At 45.2% G+C, this 12,033-nt stretch overlaps 1 protein-coding gene across 3 annotated transcripts in view; it reads left to right on the top strand.

Moving 5' to 3' along the window:
• Arid5b (AT-rich interaction domain 5B) overlaps positions 1-12,033 on the top strand; it is a 174,827-nt gene that overhangs the window by 88,260 nt on the left and 74,534 nt on the right. For all 3 annotated transcript variants that reach the window (XM_075980059.1, XM_075980060.1, XM_075980062.1), the window contains one exon: positions 245-475. In XM_075980059.1, the coding sequence (XP_075836174.1) occupies positions 245-475 (231 nt within the window). The remainder of the gene's footprint in view (positions 1-244; positions 476-12,033) is intronic.

Here is a 12,033-nt window from a genome sequence, read left to right on the forward strand (position 1 = left end):
ATGCCCAAGGGGCCACAAAATGGTTACACTCAGGGTGGCCTCTGGATTTGAGGATGGGGAGCTTCCAGAGGAGGGGGATTCTGGAAGATTCTGGCATTGCCAGACCGTGGTAAAGACGAGGCCTTTGCTGAAGAAGACATCTCTAGTCCCAACGCAAAAGTGACCATTGAAATTAAGTCACGGCTGTGGAAGCTCTCTTTGTTGGTGGGCAGAGGGTAATGGACATGTTTGCTTTTCTGTCTAGGGGAAGATGAGGAAGAAAGCAATGTGATCGTGCTCAGCTACCCTCAGTACTGCCGGTACCGGTCCATGCTGAAGCGGATCCAGGATAAGCCATCATCCATCCTCACCGACCAGTTTGCATTAGCCCTGGGGGGCATCGCAATGGTCAGCAGAAACCCCCAGATCCTGTACTGCCGGGATACCTTTGACCACCCTACTCTCATAGAGAATGAGAGTATATGCGATGAGTTCGGTGAGCGTTGATCTCTTATTCTACTTGATACTCGTTTTTTCAGTTTACACCATGCGCGGTGCCGGGAAGCAGGGCTTGCCTTCACCACCTTACTCCACCCAGACCCCGTGTTATTGCAGCACAAAGCGTCCTCACGTTCCCGGTAGTGACCGTTCACCACAGGTGAAAGATGACTATCTTGTGTTCGCTGTTCAATATATAATTGGAAGGGGCTTGGTGGGTCTCGAAGGTAGACTTTGAGATTGGACGCTTTCATGTTCTTCCTTAGATGGCTTTGGTTATTTAAATATTGGTGCTTAAATTTTCTAATTTTATAAGGTACTACAAGAAGGCATAAATTGTAGCTGTTCGATACTATAAGGTAGAGATGAAAGATGGAGGGAATGTTAGATAGGTAGGTATGTACATACATACATACATGCATACATACATGCATGCATATATACATACATGCATGCATAAATACATACATATATGAATTATAGATTGAAATGTAGATGTGCCCTATCCTTTAAATTTTCACACACATGTTCAATCCTGGCCTCACTGACTCATCACGTGTCTTCTCGACAAAGGGCCTGTCAGACACCGTATCTGATCTTTGGAGACCTTGCCTCGTGCACTGCCAGAGAAGGCAAGCTAAGACACTGTCGTCATCTATCTTGCCTTCACCATCCATTGGTTAAAGAAATTGCACCATGCCCATGGCTCTCCATTTATTGGGTGTTCCTATGCATACAGAGGCATGGACGCTCTTTGCTTGTTTTGGAATCACCTTCATAGACGGTATGATGGTACCCTGTTCATTAGGAGAGCCAAGGAGGAAAAGAGTTTGAGACATACACGCATACATACACTTTCTTCAAGTCAGTGCCCTCCCCGATACTGTTGACTTACATTGTCCCCAAGGATGCCTCATTTGCAGAATATTCAAATCCACGTTGTCCCAATTAGCTCTAAGATACCTCTCCATGGTTTTATGACTCTACAGTGGCCTCTCCAATTTGACAGTGTGTGCCTTCGGGAGCTCTTAGGCCGCTACAAAGGATGCGTAAACTGCAGAGGGTCAAGGGTGAAGGGATGGGATCTGGTGGCCTGAGGAGGCCAAAGGGGAGAAGTGGGAAGGGGACAACAAGGTCTAAGCTCACTGGAGCCCAAAGATAGTGACTACGTGAGAGTGGTGAGTGCATGTCACGTGGTGTGTGTGTGCACGTGTGCATTAGATTTTCCTTCTACATAGAAGTCTATATTGTCATATTTTTATTAGTCAAATAGCTTTTTCATTAAAGTAGAGCAGTGTATCCAATACAATTATCAAATACCCTTTCCTCTCAGATGAGCATTTGCAGATCCTCCCTCTTCGTTACTAGAGAGAAAAAAAAATCACCCACATTCCTTGCTGCCAAGCCCTGTGTCCTACCAGCTGATCAAAAGGTCTCTAAAGTCCTAACACTGAATAAAGCCGAGAGAATGTTTTCCCTACTTAAAAGTATTCGAAGTTAGTCTTTAACAATGTCACATAATGAAAAAAATGTTTTAACCTTTTTGGCTAATTTAGGAATTATTAGTCACTAAGTTTCAAAGCCATTCTGTCTAGAGTTGGAAAATAGAAGTTCCTACCCAACAATGACCAGTGGTTGTTGGCGCATTCCTGGAGGAATTTTAAATGGGCGTGCAAACATGAGCATCTCCGTGAATGGGCTCCTGAGCTTTCTTTTGGCATACCTCACTTTTAATTCTGTCTTTCTTCTCCAGCCTCTGGAAGGAGACAATTTCTCTTGGAATAAAGGCTCTTTAGTGAGCTTCCAGCCGGCGAGTTCAGTCATGAGCTAGCTCATCGTCAGTGCTTAGTTTGGCCCTCAGAGGGTTTACTCATCTGCCAGTAGCTCCCGCTCACACGTAAGCCCTGCTGCTCGTCTTGACTCTGTTTGAGTACTTTTCCCCATCTGTAGCCCCCACATCCTTAGGTGCGCATCTAAGTTTCCAGACGGCGACTCTTTAACCCTCCCAACTAGTCGTATGTGAAATTGACATGGGTTAGAGCACTTGTTAAAAACGTAGGAGCGGGATTCTCCAATCAACTAACAGTTGATAGAGCATCGATGTAATTAGCAACTATCACTGAACAAACGTTCCTGAGACTGAAGCGCCCCTGTCAGGTCACCCACAGTGCCAGGAGGCTCACAGATGTACTGTCTATACAACATCTATTCTGTGCCGCTTATTCAGTGACTTCAGTGATTGGTCAAATATAATTCGGGTAACAGTATGCCTCGGCTATAAAAATCAGACTTTATTAGCCACACCACCGGGTGGATGAATTGTGGAGCCGGATGGCAAAGAATTTACAGTATTTGACAACTCCATCAATTATTTAAATTATTCCAAAATCGCCATAAAAATCCCTCCTTGTTTCTTCTCCAAAGTGCAGTAACTCATTTTCTATGAGCGATGATATTTGGTTTATTAACGAACTGATACGTTGCTTTTCTTCTATGGCATGAGCGACAGAAGGGGTACAGAAAAAAAAGAGAAATAAAATATGGTCCTTGTTTGTTTTGAGGATTAAGAATCTAAATAGGGAAGACAGGATTAACACACCTGGAAGCCTAATTGTGTTACAAAGAAAATCACTGACGCCTCTCATGGGAAACAACTGGATAGGAATTCAGCAGTGGTTTGGGGTAGGACTGGATGCCCGAGACAGCAGTCAGGGTGAAAGGTCAAGGAAAGCCTTGCAATAGCATCAGAACTCGGTCTTTGGTTTTTTTTTCTTCTGTGTGTGGCTGCATGCTTGTATGTGGGGATACACACGCATGCGTGCACACATAGAAGCAAGCAGACAATCTTGGGCGTCATTTCTGAAACTCCCACCACCTTTTTGTTTGAGACAGGGTCTCTCGTTGGTATGGAATGTTCCCCAGTAGGTTTGGTTAGCTAGGAGACAAGCTCCAGAGATTGTCTTGTCTCTACCTCCCCAGGACCGGTCTTACAAGCATAGGCCCTATTCTGGGTACTGCATTGCAGCGTGCATTTACCAACTGAGCCATCTCCCTAGCCTTTTTTCGGCCTGGTTTTAAAAGATGGAGGTCCATGCTTTAGAAACCTGTTAGAAAAAAAAAAATATGTAGATTGTTGACAATTCGATCGTCAAGTCTCTATTGGCTGGGGTCTACCATCGCTTTCTTAAATTGTGCTCCTAGTCAACCTTAGGGTGTGTCATAAGAAGACACGACTATGGGAGCTCGTAGCCAGGCTGGGAAGGAGCCAGCCAGTGACTGTGAAGCAGGATGAGCTCTTTTGGACCTAGATGAACCCACCTTTTCTCTGGCTCACCAACATGGCTTACGCGTGTGTAACCAAAACACGTCTCTGAAGTGAACCTTCGCTTTGGGGCACAGCCTTGCCCACTGCCAGGCAGCTTTGCCCCCTCCACGCTAGTCTAATGCTGCCCACTGAATAACGGCTTTAATTGAACAATAAATGTAAACCTTTTAAATCTACAACCGGTCCCTAGAAATAAATTCTCTGTGGAATTTTTATGAAGCCGCTTAATGAAAAGTTTGATTAGAAACTATTAAAGAAAAATAAAATAGATGAAATTTCATCATTTAATCCAACATTACAGTAGTGTCATTTTGATTTTTATTTACGTTGAGATATTCGGAATCGAGTAAATATATCCTGGTTTTAATTAACTATCCTCCTTACTTGGGAAGGTTATTTTAGGCTTGAAGGGTTTTGATAACACGCCATCTGCTTTCCTCGCTGTGTTATGCAAGCCCCTTCCTTGCTTACAGTGCTGTGTAATGTCTAAACCTATGACTTGAGCAGAAATTGAATCATATTAATGGTAACTGATTGAGGACCTGCGGCCCCCACATCCTGCCCATATTCTTCTCTCTTGTCAGTCACACGGCTCTGCTGGCAATGTGCTTTCTTTGCACGAGATAATTGACGATTTTTTCTTTTAACTAACGCATCGGACTCCCCATTGAAGCATTATGAAAATTCATTGTATGGCACATGCAATTAGGAAATGAAATTTTAATAACAATGAAGGGAGCGTGACGTGAATGACATGTTGTTTTTCTTCATAAAATCCTCGGCCACAAACGTGGTTCCTGCCCCCACTGTCCCGTAGCAATCCTCCCAACACAGACGTTTTCCCAACAGCTCCACTTCCTTCTTTTACCTGGTTATGTAAAGATTTCTGTTTTATAAAACGCACTCTGGCATTTATATTATGTGCGCTAGAGAAGAAAACCACACCAGTAAATAGTTTGTCTGTTCTTTGCAGTTAGAACAATAAAAGGTCCACCGCTTAACGCACGGTATTTACAGTAATATCATACCAATTGATTTCAATTGTGTGGAGTGTTGACAAACTAAATTCAAACAGAGGCACATGGGATGCTACAGAGAAATGACTAACTCCAAGGTACTGGCTCCCATCAGAGAAGTGCAAAGGTAGCCTCATTTACATAAACAGTAAGTCTTTAAAAGTAGGTAGGATTGCATGTCTTTAGATGTGGTTCAGTGTGTGTGTGTGTGTGTGTGTGTGTGTGTGTTGAATTGCAGAGGCATAGGAAACAGAAGTCACACTTTTAAGGTTTTTTTTGGCAGTTGGGGTGTTTGTGTGTTTGTTGACGAGAGAATGGGGCAGAGTAGAGCCTGACTTTGGTCAACCACATGCAAAACAACGAGATGAGATGGGCTGTCGTCAGGCATTTGACCCTTAGTAGCCACCATGAGCTCTGGTGTACAGGAAGCCCGGCTGTTTATATACTAAGACACACATTCCACTAGGGATAGGGTGTGGAAAAGGAGTGTAAGATGCAGTCAAGCAGAGTGCCACAGTCACGTGCAAAGGGGTCGGGTGCAAACCCGGGCTCAATCATCTGATTCTCTAAGGCAGATGCCATGAATCAGCCAAACACAGCCATCTTCTCAGGTTCAGAGTAAGTCAATCCTGTCACTCACACACACACACACACACACACACACACACACACACACACACACACCAGGAAAGAACTGATTGTTGAGAAATAATAGACCAATACCTTGATAAGAGATAAGAGTGGGAACGAGGACCAGTATAAGACTGTATTCGCCTGCTCCGCTGTGTGTGCCTCTGTTGAATTTGGTTTGTTAACACCTCATACATGTAAAATCAATGTGTTTCTATTGGAGACTTGGGTCTTAGTGTGTATTCCTAGGAAATCATGGTGTTTGTTGAATCCTAAGGGAACCCCATCCCTAGGTGAACTGGGGGTTTAACCAGAGCCTGAATGGACGTGTAAAGTTGTCCACACATCACAGTGTGTTTGAAAGCCGCTCTTCTGGGTCTGCATTGAACTTTGCCCTTCCCCATTTCCTGTTAGTTGAAATGACGACAGTACAGACAAAAGAAGTAAAAGCAAAGGGAAAAGCCAGAACAGAGAAGGGACGAGACCTTGAGTTTTTAACGAAAGGAAATTCAAAACATACAAAATCATTAATAAAGCATAAAGGAGAGCTGGACGCTGCCTCCTCCCCTCTGAAGATCACGTGCTTGGCTGGAAATGAAAGAAAGGCAGTAGTTGAGTCAAGGATCATGGAAATTTGCGAGTAAATTGTTTTTGTTGTTATTGTTTTCCTTACCAAAGTGGCTTTCATGGTCGCAGAGGATTCTGATGATCAAATGTCTCTGCTCCTGGCCCCTGTCCACATTTGGGATTTCACTGTCTTCAGTGGTCACCAGTCTCCCGAAGGAAAATGAAGCGATTCTTTGTCTTTAATTGAAAGTGAGTGGGAAAAGAGCCATGGGCTGCAGGCACGTTACTGTTTGTGCGGAAGATCTCGGCCAGCAGAAATCTCATGGTGCCCCTGGACGTTTCCTAGAGTCTGTTTGTCCCTCGAGGAGAGTCTAAGCAAGTCGCTCTTGCTTAGCGTGTTTAAGTTCTGATATAACATGGCGAGCCAAACCCACGGAAGTCTGTGGGTAGAGGTGCCTCAGATGTGTGTTGTGTTCCATGTAACGAGTAGCACATGGGTTCTACCTCCACAGATGGGCTTGAGAGCAAACCACCTTGGTCAAAGGCACTGGAATGAATTCTGGATCCCAGCTCACTTAGGGATTTAGGGAAAGAAATTGTATGTTGCTGCTATGAATTAATTTAGAGTCACAGTCTAAGGAACTTTGAAGATTAGTGCTTTTTTTTTTTTTTTTGCTTTTGGGAGAACTTGAAAGGATATTTTAAAATAGCTTAGATGCCTTTTTGTAGCTGAGGGGATTCTGGGAGTTAGTAGCCACTGCTGTTGGACTCTCGGGTGTGATGCGTTCACCTCTACCCCAGAAGGAAGACACCATGTCTGTGTTGACTAACCCTTGGCCTGACATTCCATCCAGAAAATGGCTCATTCTCCATTACAAAACCAAGAGCCATATATTCCCCGCTATAACCAGATTTTTTAATTAAAAAAAAACCATTTGGGATGCAGCTTGGTTGGTAGCATACTTGACTAGGATTTGTGGAACTCTGGGTTCAGTCTCCAGCGGCCCATAGTCGGGGAATGGTGATGCAATCCCTCTCCTGCTAGCACTTGGAAGGTAGAGGCTTGCGGAGTAGGAGTCCAAGATCATCCTTGGCTGTGTAGCAGTTTTGAAGCCAGCTTAGGAAACACGATACCTTGTTAATTTTACACACACACTATGAAAGAACCAGCTATTGAAAAATAATGGGCAAATATCTTAGTAAAAAGTAAGGCTGTTAGAATGAGATTCAGTATCTTTGCTCTGTTTAAAATTCTTCTTGAGGGACTGGAGAGATGGCTCAGTGGTTAAGAGCACTGCTGCTTTTACAGAGGATTCAGGTTCAGTTCCCTGCACCCAGATGGCAGCTTATCTGTTCCGGGGGACCCAATGCTCCTTCGGACTCACATGTAGTACAATTAAATACATACAAGCAAAACATACATACATATAACATTTTAAAAAGTAATTTTTTTTTATTAATCTTCCTTTTAATGCATATAGTTTGGGTCTGTGTGTGGGGACATGCCTGTGCATTGGGTGTTTTCAGGGGCCAACTTTGGTCTCTCCCTGACATGGGAACTGAAGTCAGGTCCTCTGAAATGTGCTTTTAACTGCTTCCCCAGGGCACCCCAATAAATAAATCTTAAAGCAAGCGAGTGACAGCAACAGAAACCTTCCTGCTATACGGAGATGCCCTCTGAAGTACTTCCTGTGTCCTGCCAGGGGAAAGAGGTTGACTTAAGTCCCTCTCTTATATCTGAAACCCTTTAGAGACACTTAGATTATAGCTTCCGTGAGTGACGGACAGTAGGAGCCCATCCGCTCAGTCAGTGTCTACGCCGCACCTCTTGTGATTGCCACCATTATTGTGGGGCCAAGCACAGTTCTGATCCTGGTGAACAATCGAGACAGAATTCCCTGCGTCTCAAATTGCTCCCATTGAAGGGCATGCGGACGAGAATGACAAGATGTAAGATAGTTAGGGACCACACCTCCCAGGAGCAGGCCTCCTCAGATGGCTCTGACGATGAACAAACACTACCAAACTCTATTGTTACTAGAACTTTTTGCCTCTTATATCACCCAACATGACCACAGCCGCACACCAGAGTCACGGTGAAAACACCCACAGGATTGCTTTAGAGCCGTGGCAACTGCTTGGGAAAATGAGGTATGAGTTGGTTCTAAAAGCCATTCAACATCTGTTCTGGCCAGAAAGACTTGTTTTGCTGTCCCTTTGGAATGTATTCCCCCAGGCGTCAGAGATCTCATCATTTAGGCCCCAGTCCTGCTGTCTCCTCCCCAGAGAGACAGTATCTGGCCATCCCTCTTCCAGAAGTCCAGCTCAACCTCATCACCCAACATGTTATTATCGTCCCACAACTCATCATTATCTGACATTAACTCCTGTAATTGTTTATTCATGGGTCTACCGGCTCTCTTCCCACTCCCCACACGCACTACCGTCAGCCCTTGGTCACGGAAACAGCACGCTTTCTGTCCTGTTCACAGCTGTGTGCCCAGGGGCTGGGAGAGTAGCTGCATGTGATAGGCACGTGATGGACCCTGCTGAAATGGGGGAATGGTGCATAAGCTGCTGCCCTTCCGCATGCGGTGAGTAAAGACATCAGCGTATAGCAATGCTACTGAGCCAGAGACTGGGTGGGCCGGGATTTGAACCTAGACCGCTTGACTCCAAGCCTGTAGCATTCCCCTTCACATGACTCCTTAGAAAGAATATGTTGACTCCTTGACATTGGTCCAACTGGAAACACATAGCTGGCCATCATCTTTCTAGACAAAGGATTTCCAGTTGTGCCCAAGGGCTCTGATTGAAGAGATGGATATATCTGGGAATGGTTAAAAAAAGGAATGCTCTGGAAGGTTCAAAATCCAAAAAGCACTGGCTAGGAATCACAAAACACTGACGCCAACTGCCACCCTCTCCTCTCTGTGACCCCTTGGTCACTGCTTAACCCTCTGCTCTCTGTAACATATCATCTTGTGTTTTTCCTTCCCCTGCTGAGGCCCTCGCATCCCTTCTCACCTGAGAAGCAGCTAAGGGAGGGCCCTTCAAGAGGTGCAGCATGTTGCAGTGTAGAGACTGAAGGGGATGGAGAATAAGAGCCCCGCCTTCTGGACTGGAGATGCAGGCGGCCAGGCTCTCGGGACTTGTCCCCTACACCTCTCTGTAATTTTCTGCTTAGAAAGCCTTGACTTTCCCAACTTGGCACCCTCCTTTAATGAAAAAATTATAGGCCTAATTTCAAACACTAAAATGTGTGCAAGCTTCTGCCTCTATCACTTCTTTATTCCTGCAGCACATAAATCATTTCCCTTTTTAAAATTAAATTTAGCCTGCCATGATTTGGTAATGGGTCTTTCGAAGGAGGCAGCGTCGCCAGGCTATTGGCACAGGGGAGAGTTGGGCTTGCCTGTTCGGGGAATCTTCTCAGCGGTGACTGGCATGGGCCTCGGCTCCTTCATGTAGGCTTAGTACCCCCTTTAGAAGCTGCATAGAAACACTCTCCCTGACAGCTTCTTCTCTGAAGGCCTTCTTGCTGCCTAGTGGTCAACTTGGAGGACCGCAGAACAGGTGAGATGGGTGGAAAAAGTCCAGGGCATTCCCATGGTCCTGGGCGCTCATCCATTGGCTCACTGACCACCAACTGTGTTCCAAGCAGAATTCGGGGCAGTGTTGGGGTACCAGTCTCTATTCTCAAAGCACTTAAAAATCAGACATAGAGCGATGGCCCACTGCAAATGTCGCTTATTGATCCTCTTAGCAGGCTCAGATTCTGCCTCTGAGTGGCCTCCGAGGGGCTGAGCAATTTTCTGGGCTCACAGTCCCAGTACCTACTGAAGAAGTTGTGTTGACTGTTCCCACCCAGCACACAGACTCAGACCTGTGCACCCTTAAAGTGCACATGCGTGCACAGGCCTTCCAACCCTCAACACACACAAACACAAGTACGTGTGCACACAGAGGCCTGTGGGCACTTTGGCTATAGAACAAGAGGAGCTGAGCGTCTCTTACTTTGAGTCACAAAGGAGATAGCATGAGAAAGGGTTGGTAAGTGGGAACTTTGGACCAGGTAGCAGCCCCTGCAGCATATTCTGCTGGGGAAACAGAAGAGGTTATGTCGGGGTTCGCAGATGCCTGAAAGAGGGTCCTGGTGCTGGGGAAGCCTCCCAGGGAGGTGGCTCTCTATTAGGATTTTGAGGGATTCATGGAGGAAGCCATTGCAGGTGAAGAACTGGAAAAGGCCCTAGACTTGTAGCACAACCTGTTTCCTCTACTGCCTTTTAGCTTTTAGTTGCCAATAAAAGCAGTTCCCAGAAGCAAACTTGTCCCCTTAGTTGATGTCATCTTCCCCTGAGGAAGCATGTGCTCCTCCGTCCTTCTCTCAGAGACCCCACTGTGGTTAAGACCTCAGAAAGGCCTCTTACAACAAAACCTGACTTCCTTCTTATTAAATTGGGTCGTTCCTCCCATCTTTAAGGAAGGGGAGAAGGGAGGCTGCTGGATTAACTGAAGGCTCTCTTGGTGAACTGGCTCTTCAAAGGTGGATTCCAGGCTGGAAGAATGAGTTCAGAGTAGGCACTTTAAACATTGTACTTGATGTCTCTCCCTTGATGCTCAATACGTGTCCAACCTTTTTGGTTTTTTTGTTTTAATTTTGATGGACACCTTGTGCGTGCGTGTGCACAGATGCACCTATGTGAGTGTGAGTGTGCATATGGATGTACATCACGTGTGTGCGCGTACGTGCACAGGTCAGAGGTGAACCTAAGTTACTGTTCCTCGGGAGTTACAAATATTCTTTCTAGAGACCAGGTCTCTTGCTGGCTCATAGGTCTCTCAGATTAGGCTGGGCTGAATGGCTAGCCAACCCCACAGGTCTGCCTGTCTTTACCTCCCTGCCTCTTGGATTATAAATGCATGCCATTATTCCTGGATTCTTACTTGAGTATTGAAGATCAAACAAAGAATGTTCAAGCATCCTCTCCTTGCTGTTAAAAATAAAACACTAAGTACTTATTCGTGGGCAGGCACATGCATGACCCTGCCTGTGAAATCAGGGTCAAAGTGTGAAGGTCAAAGGATGCTTGAAGACCCCTTCCTCTCCTTGTACCATGTAGGCTTCAGAATCAAACTGAGGTTGGTAGCAAACATCTTTACCGGCTCCCAGAACCATCTCCTTAGACACCTACCTGTAAACACTTGGCCTGTTATTAAAATTATTAGTCTTCTATATATTTTTCATTGGATCATAAGGTCCTTCTTGGGGTAAGAATCAAGCCTATTGGTGTTTGTAATAATGTGTTTATTAAAACAATACAGAAACCACTCCCGGAGTCCAGAAGATTTCAAGCCCCCCATTGTCCTTATCTCCTTTCTTAGATAAGTCAAGTATTTGTTGAACCCACCCCTCCCAACTTTTGCTCCAGGTACAGAATTCTCAAGGGAAAGGGTTGGTTCAAAGAGAACAGGGTTTTCCCCTCAACATTGATTTATCTTTTCAAAGTCCAGCAGTGTTCTTCAGAAGTTGATCAGTGTCTTTCACTGAGGATTGTTCGCTTGCAAGAAGGTTTAGAGACCCTGTAACTTGCCAACCCTAGGAGTGTACTCTTGTCTGCTTTGGCAGGGTGTTGCTGTAGAATCCAGACTAGCCTTGAACTCTTAATTTTCTGGTCTCAGCATCAGAGCTGGGATTATAGGTGTGAGCCACCTTATCTGATTTTAGCCAAACACCACACGCTGCTTAGAGTTTGAGGGCATGCCATGGTCAACACAGTGGCCAACCAGAACTTTCCACTCACCAGATAGGCCCTTTCTCTCATCACCATGGGATAATAATTTAATGAGGAAAAGAAAAGAGTAGAAAACAGCTCATAGACTTTTCAAAAATATTTTTCTCATTATGGAAAATTATTTCTATTATGAAAAGCACTGGCATAATAATAATAATTGCCAGCCCTCTGTGGACATACACCATATGCTGGGCCCTATGCTAAGCCCTTTCCACACGTCTGA

The sequence above is a fragment of the Microtus pennsylvanicus genome, chromosome 7 (assembly GCF_037038515.1).
Source record: "Microtus pennsylvanicus isolate mMicPen1 chromosome 7, mMicPen1.hap1, whole genome shotgun sequence".
Lineage (NCBI taxonomy): Eukaryota > Metazoa > Chordata > Mammalia > Rodentia > Cricetidae > Microtus > Microtus pennsylvanicus.